Source organism: Melospiza melodia, chromosome 26 (assembly GCF_035770615.1).
Source record: "Melospiza melodia melodia isolate bMelMel2 chromosome 26, bMelMel2.pri, whole genome shotgun sequence".
Classification (NCBI taxonomy): Eukaryota; Metazoa; Chordata; class Aves; order Passeriformes; family Passerellidae; genus Melospiza; species Melospiza melodia.
The window spans coordinates 8,065,238-8,083,919 of NC_086219.1; the positions used below are offsets into that span (position 1 = coordinate 8,065,238).

The 18,682-nt window shown below is 52.3% G+C and overlaps 1 protein-coding gene across 1 annotated transcript; it reads left to right on the forward strand.

The window, feature by feature from the left end:
• Positions 1-219: 219 nt before the first annotated feature.
• On the forward strand, positions 220-15,736 carry WNT4 (Wnt family member 4). Its single transcript, XM_063176869.1, has 5 exons — positions 220-356; positions 12,029-12,264; positions 14,244-14,375; positions 14,744-14,886; positions 15,091-15,736. Exons 1-5 carry the CDS (start codon positions 280-282, stop codon positions 15,556-15,558), a joined length of 1,056 nt encoding a protein of 351 aa, XP_063032939.1. The 5' UTR covers positions 220-279; the 3' UTR covers positions 15,559-15,736.
• Positions 15,737-18,682: the final 2,946 nt, after the last annotated feature.

Below are 18,682 nucleotides of genomic sequence, written 5' to 3' on the forward strand. Positions count from 1 at the left end.
GGGATGTCCCCGGCACTGAGTCCCGCCCAGGGAGCGGCGGAGCCGGGGCGGCCCCCGGGGCTGCCTCCGCCCCCGGCCCGCCTCCGGCCCCGCCGCTCCATCCCGGGACGGGCCGGCCGCGCTGACAGTCGGGCTCGGCGGCGGCCGCGGGAGCATCAGCCGGGCAGCGCCCGGCGCTCCTGCCCGCGCCCACCTGCGGCGGCGGCTGCCCTGGGCGCGGGGCGGCGGGGGCGCTGCCGCCGCCGGCTCCGCGTAGTCCCACCCCGCCTGCCCTCCAGGATGAGCCCTGAGTATTCTCTGCGCTCCTTGCTGCTCATCATCCTCGCCACCTTCTCGGCCAACGCCAGCAACTGGCTGTGAGTAGCCGCGGGGCGAGAGGGGGAACGCGGACACGCCGCCACTTGTTGGTAGCCCCGGGGGCGCGGAGCAGGTGCCGCGGGGTCGGGCAGCGCCGGGCGCGACCCCCGGCAGCGATGCTGCTCGGTCCCGGCCGGGCACAGGGCGCCCGTCGCCATCGCGCCCCTGCCCTGTCCCCGGTGACCCTTGCCGCCGGGGCGGTGGGCTTGCAGCCCTCATCCGCGGGCAGGTGGGCGGCAGGGGATGCCGGCTCTGCCCAGCCGCTCAGCGGCGGAGTGTTATCGCGGCTGATGGGAATGGGGCTGGTTATCTAGCCCCGTCCCATTTTTTGTCCTTAAGTTATGAATCCGGATCACACCGGGATCACGGGTGGAGGTCAGGACGTCGGGTCGGAGCGGGGCCTGGGTGTTGGCGAGATGCCACGCGAGGGCCAGCGGTCCAGGGGAGGATTTGGCAGAGCGGGAGCGGCCAAACGTGCTGGGCCCGGGGATCTGCAGCGAGCAGGGCTGCCCACGCCTCGGCCCCCCATTCCCGGTAAGAGCACGGGTGTCGGGGGGCTGTTGCACGCCGCAGAGGAGCCCGATGACATCGGGAACCCGCTGAACAAACACTGAAATAATGTGTAAGGTAAACAGGGGCGGAAATCGTTCTGGAAAATTCCTACGTGTTTGCCAAGGCGGTGGGACTACTTTCTGAAGAGGACACCCCCCCTTTCCCCCTTCCCGGGTCAGAGGGGATGGAGCATGACAACACTTTCCCACCTAACTTTGAAGGAAGGCATCGGTTCTTCCTGATAAATCTGCTTTGGTGGGAGATGGTGCTTCCCCCGCTTTGCCGTGTTGCCGGCTGACGGGAACTAATTAGTTCCCGTGCACGCACCCAGCAGACCCGCTCTCCGGCTGAGGAGCGTGGGCCGCCTCCATCTCACCTTCATGGATTTCTCTCGGCAGGGGCAAGCGCACCACACAGGTTAAGGAGTTCCCAGGATTGTCAGCATGAAGGATCCTGAGTGTCGTGTATCCCAAACACAGGTGCTCAGATGGGCACACATCCCCTGTGCACAGAGTCCTCTCTGCATCCGGATGCAGCTCCTGCCTTTACATTTTGGCTTGCTGGAGGCTGTGGGATGTAGGTGTTTTTTGGAGGATGCTCACCAATGCCTGGGGAAAGTGCCAGGTCAGCCGCACTCTCCAAGTGTCCTGCCTGTGGGAAAAGGTGCCTGCCTGGGATGCGTTAGTGCTTAGTCCTTCTGTCCTCCTTCTTTGCCAGATGGAGCGATTTGCATGCCGCACGTCTCTAGCAACTGGTGGGTGGATCATAGCAGCTATCAAGGTGGTCTTTTAAGCTGTCATGCTTCTGGTGAAGGTATATTGGGAACTGTGGGAGTGTTTTTCCTGCAGGAAGAAAGTCCTGCTGAGGAAGCTCTGTGAGATGATGGCAGATCTCTGGAGAGGAGCAGCTTCGGCTGCCCTGGTTCGGGCACGGCGGAAAGTGGGGATTTCATGAGTGAGGTCGGCAAGCCGCCCCGCACGGATGTGCAGAGGTGGGACTCCCCTCGGTCCCCGGCGCCGCACGCAGCTGGAATGGGATTTGGGAGGCGAGGCGGAGCGGTGATTCGCCGCACTAGTCAGGGAGGGCTGTGTGCAGCCGTCCGTGCTGGCAGAGCAAGGGTGGGCGCGGGGGGCTCATTCCTGCCAACAGGGGAGGAAAAGCAGATACATTTCAGTGCGTTTCAAAGGAAGGGGGTCAACTTTTTTTGATGTTGCAAATGTATCATGATAAAAGGATCGTCCCCCGCTCAGTGCTTTTTATTCTTTGCCTTTAGGATTAAGACAATTCCCATTGTTTATCTTCTCACATCAGAAACAAAGACTGCCGGAGGCAATAAACAGAGTTAGAAGGATCCCAGGAATTATCAGATATTCGAGGAATGAGTGTGCCTCGTATGTCTTCACGTGTGTGGGCTCAGCGTGCTCGGCGTTATCCCAGGGCGCTGCCAGCTTGTGCCCAGCACACGGGATGGATCCAGGCACATAGTTCTGCACAGAGGTGTGTGCACGGAATGGCAGCGTGCAGTGAAGTTTGCTTTTTCAGAAACCTGCTGGATTAGAGATTAAGCTCAGTTGTGAGGGTTTTTTTTTTTCTCTCCTCCTAAAGCTCTAAAGCTTCTTTCGACCTGTACAGACTCGCATTCCCCCAGTGCTTTGGAGATACGCTGCTTGCAATGCTTGAGCTAAGGGTTTCTGTCAGCCTGACTTTGTGGGGAAAGCACTTGTTTTGGCCATGCAATGAGCTGCCCCATCCAGTATAAAAAGGAGATGATGTAGGGATCTCTCAAAGGGATCACTCTGCTACAGAGGCCATTGAGCTGGAAGGGATTTCCCAAGTCTTTTCATGAAACAAACCAACCTACTTTCTCCCTGGTTAGGAAGCAAACCTCAGGTGGTTTTTATCAGTGTTTTGAGTCTGGGGAGTTGCCGCTTGCCTTGCTGCCTATCCAGAAAGCCTCTGTTCTCCAAATCTGAAGAGGTACTCTGTTCCCACTTTTTGTGAAAGCCTCAGGCTTGCTCTTCCTTCTGCCTTTGGAGGCTCTGATTTGCTTCCCGCCTCTTCAGGCAGAGGTTTGTAAATTAAATAAAGGGCTGTAGACAGAGCCTTTTACATCTTGTTGGCTGTGCGCGGGAAGGTCCCTCTGGCTTCTGCTTTATCTCTTAAGGAGTCCAGGGCTGTGCAAATTTTTACAGGGGAAGCAGATGAGTTACTTTTCAAAACAACTTGCACTTCGTAGACACTTGAACCCACATGTGCAGTGATGTGGTTGAATTTGGAAGCAAGGCCTCTTCTACTCCAAACTCATCCTGATGCTGAGGGTGTTTCATAGAGACTTCTAGCCAAACAAGCAGCATTCCACAGCTGGCACAGGAGTGCCAGGCTTTGGTTTTAGTCCAGTTGTTTAGTTAGTTAGTTATTAATTTATTTACCTATTTTGGAGAGAAGGAAGTCCATGTGAAAAAGTGAACTAGAAGGTGTGCAAAGTGGGTTATGGATGTAAGCATCCACTAAATGCATGGGGCACTGGGGCCCACAGCCTTGCTCTCTAGCTGTTCAGAGGGTCTGAATGATGAGAGAACAGAAACAGAAAACATCAGATACAACAGGGTAGGGTCCTTTAGGGGTGAGACCCCTGGTTATCAAACTATCTGAGAATCATTACAGCCTCTCTCCATTTTCTTGTAGCTAAAACTGGCTCTGGAAGAGGCTCTCCACATGGACATGCTTGGTCTGAGATATGGTCATGCCATTTTAGAGCAGGGTGTACCACCAGCAGCTCTGTCTACCCATTCTTTACAGGGATTTAAAATCTCCATCTGGGCTTGGAACTTGGCTTAAAGGGCCAGGAGCACAGATGGGCTTTTAAAACCTTAAAAAAAAAAAAAAAAAAAATGAGTGCTCTGGGAAAGCTTGAAGACATTGTGAAGGTCCAAACAAGCCTGGCTAAGCAGCTGCTTTCTAACCACTTTCAAGGGCTGGTGAGGAAGAGATAAAAGGAGTTTGGATTTCCCTGGCCTCCTTTCATCAGAACATCACAAAGTGCTTTCAGACAGGCGGCCCAATTCTCTGTGCCCATCTCTGCCAGCTTAGGAGTGGGGATGTCGCAAGAGCAGCCGGAATGCTTGTTTTGTTTGGGTCATTATGCAATGCAGAAGATTTGAGAGGAAGCGTGCCTGGGTCCTGCATTGCATCCTTCTGGTTTTAAACCAGGCTTTATTTTTTTCAGGTGAGTCTCCACAGCTTTGATAGTGGGGACAGATCACTTCACCTGGAGCCTGACATAGTTTAGTTTTGTACAACATTCTTTGCATTGTCATTGCAATGCTCCGTCCTTCACGTGGTGAGGAACCGGTGCAGTATTTTCCCTTCCTCAGATGCCATGCTGCCATGGCACAGATTTGGCAGGTGCTCTAACACAGAGCTGTTCCTGCCAGTCTGCACTCCCTTCTCCATGCTCCATGGTTTCTGCTGTGAGGACGGTGTCAGGAAGGTTCCCTGGTCACATCTGAGCTGGTCCCAGCAGCCAGGGTGGTGGGTTGCACCATTTGGGTTTGATGAGGAATTTCCTTACTTTGAGGGGTGCTGTGAGTTGGACAAATGGCTCTCCACTTCTGAGATGCTCAGGGCTCCTTTGCATTGCTCTGGGAATCCTGTCAGATCCACAAGGTCGGAGCATGAACCAATGGAACCTGTTTCCAAGGCTGTGAGGTAGGAAATTGAAACTGCTGGATATATATTTTAATTTTTATTTATTTGTAAGTCTTGCCACTTCTGACAATACCAGCTAATTTTATCTCAGTGATGAAAATGGACTAGCTGTGGGTTGCACCCTGCAGGTTGCCCCCAGTAGTCCTGGCACTGGACTTCCAAACAAGTTTGGCTTGTCTCTGAGCAATGGTCCTGCCTGGCAGACACCCTTCAGGGCTGTGTTTGCCAGAAGGGCCCCGTGCTCTCTAGCTCCTCGGTGGTGATGGGCATTTCTGTCTTTTCCTAAGAAAGCTTCAAGTAAAATTATACCCCTGTCTTTCACAGCAGAACCTAACTCTAGGGAGGATGGACAGGAAGGAGATAAAACCACTCTGCATGCCAGGCTGTGAAGAACTGGATAAGCTCCAAAAATGAGCAACAGCAAGAGGCAGGTTTCTTTTTTGCAATGGCTTGATGTGACTCCATGAATCAAAACTGGACTTTTGCACTGAAGCAAAAAAGTGTTTATGTTACTTTGCTGAGAGCTACTGTCTGCTTGATTAATTCATCCTTGTAGATGTAGAGAAATGCATTACAGCCACTCTCTTAAAATTATGAAATTGCTGAACGATCCTGGAGGTTAACAGTTTCTAGGAGATTCTTCTGTATTTCCTTACAAGTGCAATGACACTGGCTCTTACAATAATTGGTGATTTTTTTTCTTAAAGCTTGAAAACTTGCAGTCATCCAAGGCTGCTTGAATGGTAGCCTCTGCTCTGCATATTGAGTGCAGGCCACCTCTGCTTTCCCTGCCCAGGGGTGTCTGTCCCCGACACCTGTGGGTGAGCCCTGGCAGCATCCTCCAGGCTCTCCTGGAGCTGCTGCCATGGGCTGCTGCACTTCACAGCCAGGAAGCTGCCTTGCAGGATCTGGCTGGCTCAGCAGAACTGGAGCCAGTATTGTGCTTTCATGAAATTACTTGGGGAAAAGTAATTGAGTCTCTTGGCCAATGGAGAGCAGCCTGGGGTCTGTTGAAAGTTGGGTGAGATCAAACTAATACTGTCGAAGGCTTTTTGTGTCACGTATTTGCAAATTCTGATCAAAACCTTAAACTCATCAGATTTCCTGCAGAGGTCTAGCCTGAAGCACTGCAGAAGTTGGTCTGCACTTGCCTCCCCTTGCAGCAAGGCCTAGGTGTTGTACCTGAATCCAGGAGTAGCTTCTATTGTCTTATAAAGGAAGTAAAGGAAATTTCTTACACATTGAAAGCAGATTTCCAAAAGAGATGCTGTTCAGGCTCTCCCTAGCTTCCATCCTGCTCCCCTCCATTAAAAAGTGGAGATTTTGCCCCCATGTGCTTAGAAAGCCAAAAAGCAGCACTGGCTCGGGAGCAGCAGCTGGCCATCTCACTGTGCCCAGTCCCCAAAGACTTGTGAGGGGGGAGGATGTGGGATCTCAGCACCTCAGGACTGATGTGCAGAGTGACCGAGACCACCCTTGGGGGGCTCGGGGGTCCTGGAATGTTGCCAGAAGTGTCTGGTGGCTGCACTTTGATCCTGCACAGGAGACGACACCTGTATGAGGATGGGAGGATTTCACTGGGTGAATGGTGAAGGGATAAGTTAATTAGAGTGTGAAACACAGGGTTTAGGATTTCTCTACAGGGGGGTCTAAAGAAGTAAGATGGAGGAATTGGGGCGTGTCCTGTCCTCCTTCTTCTTCTTCTTGGCCTCCATCTTCTGTGGTGATGTTGGCACTTTGGGATTGGTTATTACTAAAAGTGCACTGGTTAATAAGGGTAAAAGGTATTGGGGAAAATTGATAAATATTGTATACGTAATTTTGAGTATAAAGATAGGTGACCGCCCCGGGGGCTCTCAGTGTGCTCATGGCTGGCTGCTGTGCAGACCTCTGTTGGGCCAAGAGAAAATCTTTTAGATAAACAATTAATAAACACTGAGACCGAGAAAAGATCTGAAGCCTCTTCTCGTCCTTTGGAGCGCGGGCTGTCCAAGGCCACCCCGGGCCTTTCCAGGTCACCCAAACAGCCGGGAAACCGACAGGAGGTGAGCCACCACCAGGGGCTGGGACATGGGTGTTGGCTGGGTGCACACGGTGGTGGATGCAGGGTCCAAGGAATGGGGGACAGGAGGTGTAGACTCACCCTTGAGCTGAGGGATGGAGGTATAGGCATAGCCCTGCCTCCTCCTGGGTCACTCTCTCCAGCTGGTAATTGCAGGTGAAGAGTAGGTGTGAAAACCAGGTTTCAGCCAAGAGATGGTGCCCTAACTGTGACAGGAAGGACTAGGCAGACCGCTGTATTTTTTCCAAGGAAGACAACCAGACAGGTTCTCAGGTGATGACTTGTAAATCATAGTTTACACTTAGAAGAGCAGGATGTGTAATCCCAGGAGGGGAATGCCTGGTCCCTAGGAGGGCCAAGTCTGCTACAGAGCCAGCAGCTGGACAAGGGCAACCTTGCAGGTCTCCTGCAAATCCTGACAGGAACATTCCCAAGCTGGCAGGCTTGAGGAACCATGGATGTGGTGGGCCCTACTGGCCTGGAGCTGTTGGAACACAGAGACTGGCACTAAGCCCAGTGTGGGACACCATGAGAAATCATGGGAGCTGTAGGGCCTGCATAGAGCATCATCTGGCCTGCCAGACTGAGACATCTTTCCATGGCTCCACTCACCCTGCTTGCTAGGAGAAAGCAACAAGGCAAAGATAAAACACTCCTCTGTATCTGCAGGATGGCTCCTTGTAAGGAGCCATAGCACTGCTCAGTAACTCTCCCTGCATGGATATATCTATGGAGACAGATAGATGCATGCAGGGATGCATGGGGTTTTTCCATGGATTTTTCACATTATAAACAATCCTAGTCCTACCCCAGAAGAAGCTTGCCTGCATGAGCTGTCTCAATCCTTAGGATAATCCCAAGTGCTGACTGTCCTTGCACCCTCAGGAGGCACAGATATGTTCCTGCTGACCCCTCCACAAGCACGGGGGTGTTTGCTGCCTCTCAGACAGGAGCAGAGCTGAATCATCTTCACAGTTTAGGGTTTGGACAAGCTTTTTGTGGCCTTGGCCACTCTACCTTGTGGGAAGGTTGGGTATTCGCTGGGCAGGGTGAAGCTTCTGAGAGTGATTTCAGAACATGTATTGAGTGGTTTATCAGGGATGCTACTGGCTGGGTCTGAAAATTATCATCTTCAGGAAAATATTCCCAAAATGAGACAATACAAAGAGTTCACACTTGAAACTCATTTGTTTGGAAAAAGGAAACACTAGAGATCTCTGCTTTCTCCAAGGTACCCTCTCTGACGCACTTCAACTGAGCATTTGTCAGTGACTGAAATTCCCACACCTGTCCATGGCAGGGAATCTTCTCCCCTCTCCTCCTCGCTCTATCTGCCAGATGCTATGGCTCTTTCAATGTCTCCTTGTCATTTCACTAATTATTCTTCCTCATGAAAGTATTATCATAATTTTTATTTAAGCAGGGCTTTCTGACATCCCCCACCTTTCCAAAGCTCGCTGGATTTGAGATTTACTTATTTGCCATCTTGCAGAGTGCATCAGCTGCAGCTGCTTGAATGATGGGCTTCAATCCTGGTCTCAATACTTCAGATGGGAAAAAAGAAAGGGCTTGCAGTCAGTTTTCTCCTAAATCAATGACTCTTAAGAGGGAATCTGTTGTGCAAGTGACTTGCCTGGATTTAAAGGCGGGAGAAAAGAAATATACAAGGCCACGATGAAGCAAGAAGACAGAACTTTAAAAAATGGTGCGGGCAACAGCTCTCCTCTTTGCCCAGAAACATTCTTTGCCCAGTCTTGGAAAAGGAAGAAAATACGCCATTGTTTTAGTTTGTTTTCCACAAACAGGGCTGTTTTGAGGCTGTATGTGAGACTTAAATTATAATCCAGAGCTCTGCATAGCAATCGAGATGTGATGTCATGATGGAGGATCTGCAGTGAGACTTTGTAGAGGGCAGGAGCTGTTTGTTGCCTTCCTCCTGCTGTGCCTGTCTATCTCTCTGTGCAGGTAGACAAAGGCTTTGGCTGCAGATTCTACCACTTCAGCCCAGGGAAACAAAGTTTGGAGCAAAGTTCTTGTTAACGACCAGACAAAGCGCTCCAGCCAGGTTTCCATGGGGACCGTGGGATGCTGCAGATGTGTTTGGTTCCTGACAGCCTTGGTGCTCCACAGCCCTGAGAAACAGGAGATGGAAGCACCTCTGAGTGCTGACAAAGGCAGAGCATGTTTCCCAGTTCTTACCTAACTCTTCATCTGCCCCAGAGAGGGGAAGGGGATAGGGTAATTCCTGCCTGGTGCTCCTGAATGTGCTGTGATGAGATGCCATGTGAGAGCCTCAAAGCTGAGGTCCTTCAGTCAAAGGTCCTTCCTTAAATCCTTGCCTCAGCTGCTGGATCCTGAATCGGGGATCAGGATGTGAGCCTCCTCCCCATCAAAAACCTTGTCTTTTGGAAAGCAGTGATAGTTCTCCTGGATGAGTAACAAACTAATAGCATTATAGGGCCACGGCATTTTAGGCACAGTTGTCTCCATCTCCACAGAGGGGCTGGCAAACATAGGCCAAGGAGGGGTGATAGGACACAGGACCTGTCAAGGAGGAGAGAGGCCAGAGCACTGTTCTGGATAGTTTCATCTTATTTGTCTGCATTGCAAAACAAATTACCAGACCTGTTCTTGAGAGCTGTACCTATCTTTGAAGCATCCTTGGCCTTTGTTTTATAATCCTAAATAGCATTAAATGTGAGTTGGGGAGGCACCTTATCAGGTGCATCTCCTTGGAAAAGCTTGAAAGGCTTTTGTCACACTTTATGCATGCTTTGAATTTATTACTGCACATTGCCCAGAGAATCTCAAGCTGGGAAATGTATTAGAAAAGGAGATTATGCCCCATCCTGAGCAGAGCTGATAATAATGCAGATGCTACATCTGTGTCACAAAACTCTTCCACCAATGTGTCTGCACTCAAAGCAGGCACTGACTCATCTGTAGGACCAGTCTCACTGGCTTTGAAGGAGCTGCTTGCCTGACATGATAAATGCCAGGCAGAGGGGGAAGCCAAATCAGCACAAGGAGTTGGTGCTGGAGATAGATTCTGATTTTCTTGGCTTCCAGGCTCAAAGCTGATCAATAACCCACACTGTCTGGAGCTGAATCTTACCACTCTGCTGTGTGTCATCTTCCCCACGCCCAAACTGGAGTGATGGCTGGACCTGGGAGGGGACAGCTGTTACAGGCACCCTGTGTGTGCTCAGCATTCAACATCCTCAGAGCTCCCAGAGGTGGTTTGGTGCCTTCACACCAGGTCAGCCAAGTGCAGCAAGATGGGAGAACAGCAGTTGTTGCACTCCATGTCTGGGACTGCCCCACAGGGTTGGGAACACCCATTGCATGGTGTGGGGGCCAGCAGAAAGGTGACAGTCCTGAGTTTCGCCACAGTGGGTTTTTCAAGCCACCTGTTTACATCGGGTCCTGTCTTCTGCAAGCAGGGCTGTCCCCTTGGAGGAGCAGGAAGCCTTGGGCAAAGATGATTTGCTGGTATAAAGGCTCTAACAGCACTTGAATCTGAAACCCCAGCAGCCTGCCTCTTCCCACTGTCAGAGAAGCATTGCCTCCATGATCACACACAGGGAAAACTGAATACTTTTGACATCTCGCCATGCAGACTCCCCACGGACACCATGAGCCAAGACAGCTTTCTCCCTGGCTCCCACGGCCCCCCCAGTTGTGAGCATAAAACCAAGCTGGTGAATAATTCTGCTGATGCACAGCAGAGAAAATCTTGTTTTCCCCTCCTGGGGCAGACTGGCAGGGTTAATGGGAGGAAGAGGCTGTGACAACTTGATTTTGTGGCTTAAGTCAGCAGATCTGGCTCCTGGGACACATGGGAACAGGCAGGGAGCAGGAGCCACTTTTGCACAGTCACTTCTCGGAGACAAGCAGGGCTTCAAAAGAAAAATCCTTTGCAGGATGTTGCAACTTGGGAGGAGGAGTTAAAAAAACACACAAACAAACCCACAAGTTGTGTAGGGCTGGGAAATGCAGAGTCAAGGAATGAAGTTTCTAAAAAAGCTCAGTAGTTGCAGCTCTTGGTGCAGAGAAGTAGCAGTGTGAGACAATGCTGGCAATTCCCAGGGACACTAAAGCTCAGTGTGGACAGTGGATGGATGCAAGTGTGAGTCACACCTGTCCCATGCAGGGGACCCTCCATGTCCACAACAGGTCAGGGCTCCACTGTGGCAGCGTCACCTGAAGTGGCTGCCAGCAGCCACAGGAAGGAGGGAGTCTCATATACACACCTGCCAACACAGTCACCAATGGTTGTAGAGGATATTGAATTCTCACACAGCCTCATTGGAAAATCTGACTGGGACTATCTTAAGCTCCTTCTGTGTTCCAGAGGTTGGGGCAGGAGGATGGAACTGGGAAATGGGCAAGCATGGACACCATGCCCACAACACAACAAGGGGTGGGAGGCTGAGTTACTAGGATGTGCAGCAGGGACCATCATACCCACACACTGGACAAGGAAATGCTGAGAGGGATTGAGGTGCTTGCTCCTCAAGGAGTTTGCTCCCTCATTCCCCTAATACTGACACCCAAGAGCAGCTCTGTGACTCTTACTGCTGAGGATGGCACTATGCAAAGCAGAACACATGGTCCCCTCCACACAGGGCCAGTCTTTTCCAGATCAGCAAAGACCTCGTGGCCCTATTCACAAGCTGGGCTGGTGGAGGAAGTGCCCAGCCTGTGCAATTTTGCCCTGGTAGGCTCCTGATTCTGCTTCCTTGCTTCAAATCCTGCTTGAATCCCAAGTGACAGGAAACCTGGCAGCTCCCAGAGGCCATCCCTGCCTGTTGGGGTCTGGGGCAGCTAAAAGCAGCCTCCAGGAGGGAAGTGGTTTGGGGGGCAATGTTTGCCAGTTATGAGCACACAGACACGCTGTGGGAGCACTGTGGCAGATGGAGCTGGCAGCCAAGTGCCTGTCCTGCTTGTTTTGGCTGACTTTGGAGACCTCTGGCTTTTCCTAGTAGCACTTGGATATGCCAATACTCAGGAGACCTGACCAGGCACATTCAGACAGCGCTGAAAATATCTTCCTTGCAGGCAACAGAGGCAAAGGGGAGCCAACAGCTGGACTCCCCAAGAGACAGGAGCTAGGCTGCAGAGGGACGGTCGTTCTGCTTGGGCTTGTTCTCTCTCAGCCAGAAATGCATCCTGCAGAGTCACTGCTGTGATACATGTAAAGGTGACCCAGAGGGGCAGCAGGTCTCAGCTGTGGAGGGGGTACTAGGTTCAGTCTCCTTGCTTTCTGGAAGGCTGAACATGGGTCCCAGATGAATATGGGCTCCCCCAGCCCTTGCCTCCTAACCTGTTGTGCTGGTGTCCTGGCAGGTACCTGGCGAAGCTGTCTTCAGTAGGGAGCATCTCTGAGGAGGAGACCTGCGAGAAGCTGAAGGGCTTGATCCAGCGCCAGGTGCAGATGTGCAAGAGGAACCTGGAGGTGATGGACTCGGTGCGACGCGGAGCCCAGCTGGCCATTGAGGAGTGCCAGTACCAATTCCGCAACCGCCGCTGGAACTGCTCCACGCTGGATACCCTGCCTGTCTTCGGCAAGGTGGTGACACAAGGTGAGCTGGGGTGATGCTGCTGGGGGAATGGCTATAAAAGCAGCCTGGTGGGCTGCAGGTGGGATTTTGCCTGCTTGCCCCTGAACCAGTGGCTATACAGCGTCAGGAATGGCCCATCCAGTGTTGGATCTCGGGGTGGATGGGTCCCTGTGCACTTCAGTGGGGCTCTATTCAGTATGCTGGGTACAGCATATTCAGACTCCTGCTGCTTCTCAGCTCTCCTGAACTTTTTCCACACCAATTGACAAGGACATGCCAAGTTTGAACAAAGGTCCTAAAGTCACCTTGGTCCCATCTCTTTCCCACCAAACTAGGAGCTCCACTCCATAAAGCCATGGGTGCATTTACTCAGTCTCTTTCTGAGCAGTGCTGAAGCAGTGACTGCTGCCAGACTGGCACATGGCCACTCTTGAGCAGAGTATCAATGGGGGCGCCGTCAGGAGGATGGGTTGGTGCTGCCTGGCATGGGAAGAACATGTGGCAGCATCATCCCCCACCACCAGCCTTCAGGGCTTCATGGCCAGGGCAGCCCCCAGCTGCACCCTGACTTCCCAGAAGCACAGGACTGTAATGCTGTGGAGTGAGGATACAGAGGGGAAAACCCCTCTGCAACCCCTTAAGATCACTGAAGCACTGCTTGCCTCCCCTCAGGTGCTATCTCTGCCTCCCCTCAAGCACTATCTCACCTCCCATCCCAGGACTCCTAAACCAAAGCATCCCCCTGGCTCCTTTTTTGACTTTCCTCCCCTCCATGCAGGGGTGAAGATCTCTTCTCGTGAAGGTTCAGGGACTGGAAATACCAGAAATACCAGAAACTCAAAGTCGTCTCTTTTTAGGCAGCCACAGCACAAACCGACCAACATGATCCTACTATTAACCTCGATTAACTTGGAGGCAGTTCAGTCCCACACTGGCTGGGTCCTCCCCAGCCACTGCCAACTGGGCCACCAAAGTCTGGGATGCGACCACCAAAGTAGCTGCCCTCTCTCCGACTGGCAAGCTGAGCGATGCCTGCTCAGAAGCCATTGCCCCTCTGTACCTAACATGGGACCACCCCAAATGCCAGCCCTCCTTGCTCAAAAATGGAGGGTTTGTGCCCTCAGCCAGCCTCAGAGGATAGTGGGCATTGTGTGTTGCTAAAGCTGATCCCTGCCCCTGCTGCTCTGTGTGTTCATGCCCAGGAATGCGCCCAACTTCCCAAACAAGTTTTTCTCAACCATGTGGCACCACATAGGTAGACACAAAAACTCGGACTGCACTGCACCCTGGACACTAGTGGGGTTCTGTGGGGTGCTTTGGGAGCAGAACAGGGTTTTGCATGGTAGTTTGGGAGGCATTGCAAGCTACACAACCCTGTGAAAGAGGATGGCAAGGATCTGCAGCTGCAGGGAATGTTCCTGGATGTGGAAAGCAGACAGGGCAGCTCTGCCATGAAATCTTTCCTGCATCCATCTATTCTGGATGCAGGAAAGATTTCATGGCAGAGCTGCCCTGCAAGCACAAGGCAAGACAGTCTTCCCATATAAGCTAGAGCTCTGCCCACATTAGCAGTGCAGCCTCTGTCTCTCCTAGTGCTCGGTTTTATCATTCATCCGTCATTCATGTTTTTAATGTTGTGGGGCAGTTCCCAGCTTCTTCACTATTGCAGAATGGGCTCTCACTTCTGCAAAACATCTCCCAGCACCCAGGGGTCACTGATGAGTCAGGTCCAGGCTTGGCACTAAGCAAACAGCATCCCCGGGGGTGGGGACAATGAGGGTCCTGCATGTGCTGCCTCTATCTTGGGAGGAAGTGTTTTGCCAAGACCTGTCTTTCAGACCAGATTTTCAGGGGAGTTTATGTGCCACACCATAGTTAAGAGGGAAGAGGAGAAGAGATACATGTGGCAGTCTACCGAGAGCTGCATTGCCTCCAGAATTCCCGCTCATGTTGCCTCAGACTTTCTGCCACCTTTCCCACCGCGGTTTGTGCCGTTGCAGGGACACGAGAGGCAGCGTTCGTCTACGCCATCTCTTCAGCAGGGGTGGCCTTCGCCGTGACCCGCGCCTGCAGCAGTGGCGAGCTGGACAAGTGTGGCTGTGACCGCACAGTGCAGGGGGGCAGTCCACAGGGTGAGTGTTTGAACAGGGAGCAGCTGCAGCTGTGTGGAGACGCAAAGTAGCCCAAATACCTGCAATTCAAACCCACTCTCTGAAGCCATCCAGAAAAGAGGGAAAAGTTTAAAAAAACCAAAATGCTGGTTAGTTCACGTGACTGCCTCAGAAAGACACCTGAATGCATCACCCACTGGACTGAAAACATCTTGTCCGTGTGTTCCCTAGGGCCACACTCCCTAGCTTCCCCTGTTCCCGTGTGGCGCAGACTAGTAGGCAGCAAGACAGAGAGAGGGCAGGCCAGCTGGATTTTAGGAAGAGTAGGGCTGGAGAGTTCAAGCACTACGGGGTGGCAGTACCTGTCTCATCTGTGCTCTCTGCCTCAGGCTTCCAGTGGTCAGGCTGCTCCGATAACATCGCCTACGGTGTGGCCTTCTCGCAGTCCTTCGTTGACATCCGTGAGAGGAGCAAAGGGGCCTCTTCCAACAGAGCATTAATGAACCTCCACAACAACGAGGCAGGGAGGAAGGTAATGGCAAGGAGAGAACCTAGGCAGCTGGCACCGCTCTGCAGCATCCCAGCCATGGCTTGAGCCATTTGGGCTTTTTTTAATCCCATACCCACCCAGCAGTGTTTTCTGCACAGCCCTCCCAGGTCCTGTCCATTGCACCCTCCCTGCTATGTCCATCCCACACTGATCACCCCATCTTGTTCCTTGGGTCTGTTCCTGCAGGCGATCCTGAACAACATGCGGGTGGAATGTAAGTGCCATGGTGTGTCAGGCTCGTGCGAGTTCAAGACGTGCTGGAAAGCCATGCCCCCCTTCCGCAAAGTGGGCAACGTCCTCAAGGAGAAATTCGACGGTGCCACAGAGGTCGAACAGAGCGAGATTGGATCCACCAAAGTGCTGGTGCCCAAAAACTCCCAGTTCAAGCCACATACAGATGAGGACCTCGTCTACCTAGACTCCAGTCCTGACTTCTGTGACCACGACCTCAAGAACGGGGTCCTGGGCACCAGTGGACGGCAGTGCAACAAGACCTCCAAGGCCATCGATGGCTGCGAGCTGATGTGTTGTGGCCGTGGCTTTCACACGGACGAAGTGGAGGTTGTGGAAAGGTGCAGCTGCAAATTCCACTGGTGCTGCTCCGTCAAGTGCAAACCCTGCCATCGGGTGGTGGAGATCCACACATGCCGGTGATGCACGGGGGAGGGCACCGACCTGTATCCTCTTTAACTGACCCTGCTTCTCCCTTGCCCCACAGCCAGGACTGAGGAAGTGACCCAGATGCTGCAGGGAGAGCACAGCTCTTTACAGAGACAGAACCACAGAGAAAAACAGATTTTAAAGAAAAAAATATTTAAAGTTTTAAAAAACTGATCATTGTTGGCTTTTTTTATTTTGTTTTATCTGCTTTGCTGTATGTATTGCTGAAGCCAGAGCCCCTTGGTGTCCTGTGCTGGCAGATATGTTTGCTCTCTGCCTGTCTGGGGACCTGTGTGATGCCAGCTCCTGTCGGGTGGGCTCCTGCTGCTTTTGGAGTGCTGCAGACAAGAAGTGTTTGAGGCAAGGGTAGTACAGCATTTGAAATCTTCTATTGTATAAAGGCATGTGCTGCGCATCCTGGAGTGCCACTGGCCTGGCTAAGCCTCAGGAAGGGAAGGAGCACGGCCAGCCTGTGCAGCCAGGTGCACGGCAAGGGACAGGCAGGTGGTGACAGGCTGGCACTGTCCTCCAAGAGTTAAGTCCACGTGGAGCTCAGCCGGGGTGATCAGTTCATGAGGGCAATGTGAGACACTCCTGCACCCCCTTGTTGTGGGATGCTCGAAGGCCTGGGAATGGATGGATTTTGGAGCAGCTCCAGGGACTGCTCTGATTTACAGAAGCTCCTCAGTGGCTGCCTAGGGCTATTGGAAGACACGATGGTCCCACCATGCTCCCTTTCCCCATCTCTTCTCCAGTACCTGGTTCCACTGGAGACAGTGAAGGGCAGTGATACCTGCAATCCACTGACATTTAATGGAGCTGAGAGCTGATGGGAGAAAAACAAAGTTGATTTCTTCTCCTCTGTCCCATAATTGCCCCCACCTCACAGGCATCCCACAACAGGTCTCCTCTTTCTCCTCCATGTGCCTGTTCTCCTCACTCAGGAAGACACTGGGGGACAGTTCCTATCCTTAGGAACGCTGGGAAAAGCAAAAGTATAAAGTGGAGCAATTGGGGTTGAAGGAATGCTGGTGCTCTGCCCCTGTTGCTGTGTCACCCTTAGGAAGCCACACGAGAAGGACTCAGCCAAAGGAATGCTGCCATGTGTGCCCTGAAATGACAGAGATTTAGTGCAACAGGGCCGCAGCAGTCCTGTCCTTCTCCCTGGGACATTGCCATGAAGATAAGGTGCTGTCCTGCCTGCTCTGGCTTCCCTCTGCCTAGGACTGGGTTAGTGCAGGGTCCAGTATGAAATATTTGGAGAACTAATAAGCAGAGGGACGTTATGAGGGAAGGTGGAAAGTGAACCAGTTCCTCTCTCCCTTACCCACTGGTATATGAGTCAAGAAGTAAAAGGGAAGCAGAGGAAAACCTCAAAATGACACCTCAAGCCAACAGATGGGGCTCAGCATTGCCGAGCCCTCCAGTGCAGGAGGGAGCTCCCTGCATGGCCCAGGAAAGCCCAGAGCTGTGGCCATCACCCTCCCAGCTGAAGGAGGGGGTCTCTGCAAAACCTGCAATGTTCCTGCTCTTCCCTGAGAGGGAAGAGGTTGGGGGAGTGCACAGGCATATGTGAAATCCCATCTGTGCCATGGTAGCTATGGGCTGGGGGAGAGCCTGTGGTCACTGGAAGGTCTCCAGACACCATCTGCTGACAACTGACTTGAAGCAGTGCAGGGTGAGGGAGGTTTGCATTAGGGCAAACCCCAGCACAGCCCAGCTGCCTCTCTCCTGCCTGCTCAGCACCAGTTCCAATAAACCTCCAGCGAAATGTGACAGATGGTGGTGGGGTCCTGAGGTGGAGCACTGTGGGTTGGGTTGATCCATTTCAGTGCAAACCAGACATCTCCTCACCAGAGCAAGGTTTGCTTCTCTCAGTTGGCCAAGGGTACGGCATTAAATCCCTGGGGAAGGGGGGGTGGGTGGGAATCTAAGGTTTGCCTCCCATGGTTGCATCTCATGGAACCCCAAGGCTGCAAATCCTCAAATACCTTAGAGACAGTTCTTCCCTTTCCAGTTAATGCAGAGGAGGTCACAGACCTCAGGCCATTGGCCAAGTCTTCTGCTCCTTGTCCATCTAGGATGAGGGCCAAAGCTGAACAAGACAATTCAAAACAGCATAGAGATAATCTCTGCACATGGGATTTTTTTCAGACTGCAATGAAAGCTAAGCCCTGCAAATGCCACCCAAGGTTAGTTTGGCTCTGCAGCGCTCTGGTTCTTCTCATAACTAAGTTTCAACACCACAGGGGGGTTTAGAAATGCGTTTTCATATTAACTTTGTCTATTAAATAATAAGTTTGTGCTGAACAAGCCATGGGGTTTTCCTGTCCTGAAATCAGCTCCCCTGGGCTGTGTAAAACCATAATGTGCTGCAGACACCTCATGGTCGCTGGTCTCCTCCCGAGAGTCCTTGGCTGGGAAGAGAGGTGCCCACATGGTGCCTCCTGGCAATGCAAAAAGAACACTAAAGCTCTCTTTGTCCCTCCTCCAGTCTCTCCTCAGGAGATGCTGGTGTTTGGACCACAGATGGCATCCCTGCTTTCCCATCAGTGGAAGTATAGCCTGCTTCTGCCTTAACCACTTGACACACCACTGGCTTAAGAGGCAACTTATTTTAGATCTCAGTAAGTCTGTGCCTTCATCCTGTAGAAAGGGCATCAATATCCATCTGCTTAGAACAGTGCTGCCCTGTCCTGCCCACAGCCAAGGAGCCCCAGCTGCCTCGTGTGCTGCTGGAAGCATCCTGCCAGCGGCCTTGAGGTGCATTTGAGCTGGGAGGGGGCAAGAATTGCCCATAGATGCCAAGTCAGGGACCTGCTGCCTTTTGCCTCCATCGCTGTGATGCAGTTTGCTGGATTTGGAGTGGATGCAGTGCCTGATACCCAGGTGTGCTCCAAGCTGCCCACAAAGTGCATTTTGCTTGTCCCTTGTCCTTCCTCCAAGCCAGAAGCATTGGCTGCATCCTTTTCACACTTCCCTACAGTCTGGAGCTTCTTGCTTCAGCAGGTGCTGCTGCTGGATCCAGCTGTGCACCCTGCCTCGTCTCCTTTCTTTAGCTGTGGCTCTCCATTTGTGTGCTCTCAAAGCTCACCTTTTCATAGGCTCATGGTAAAAC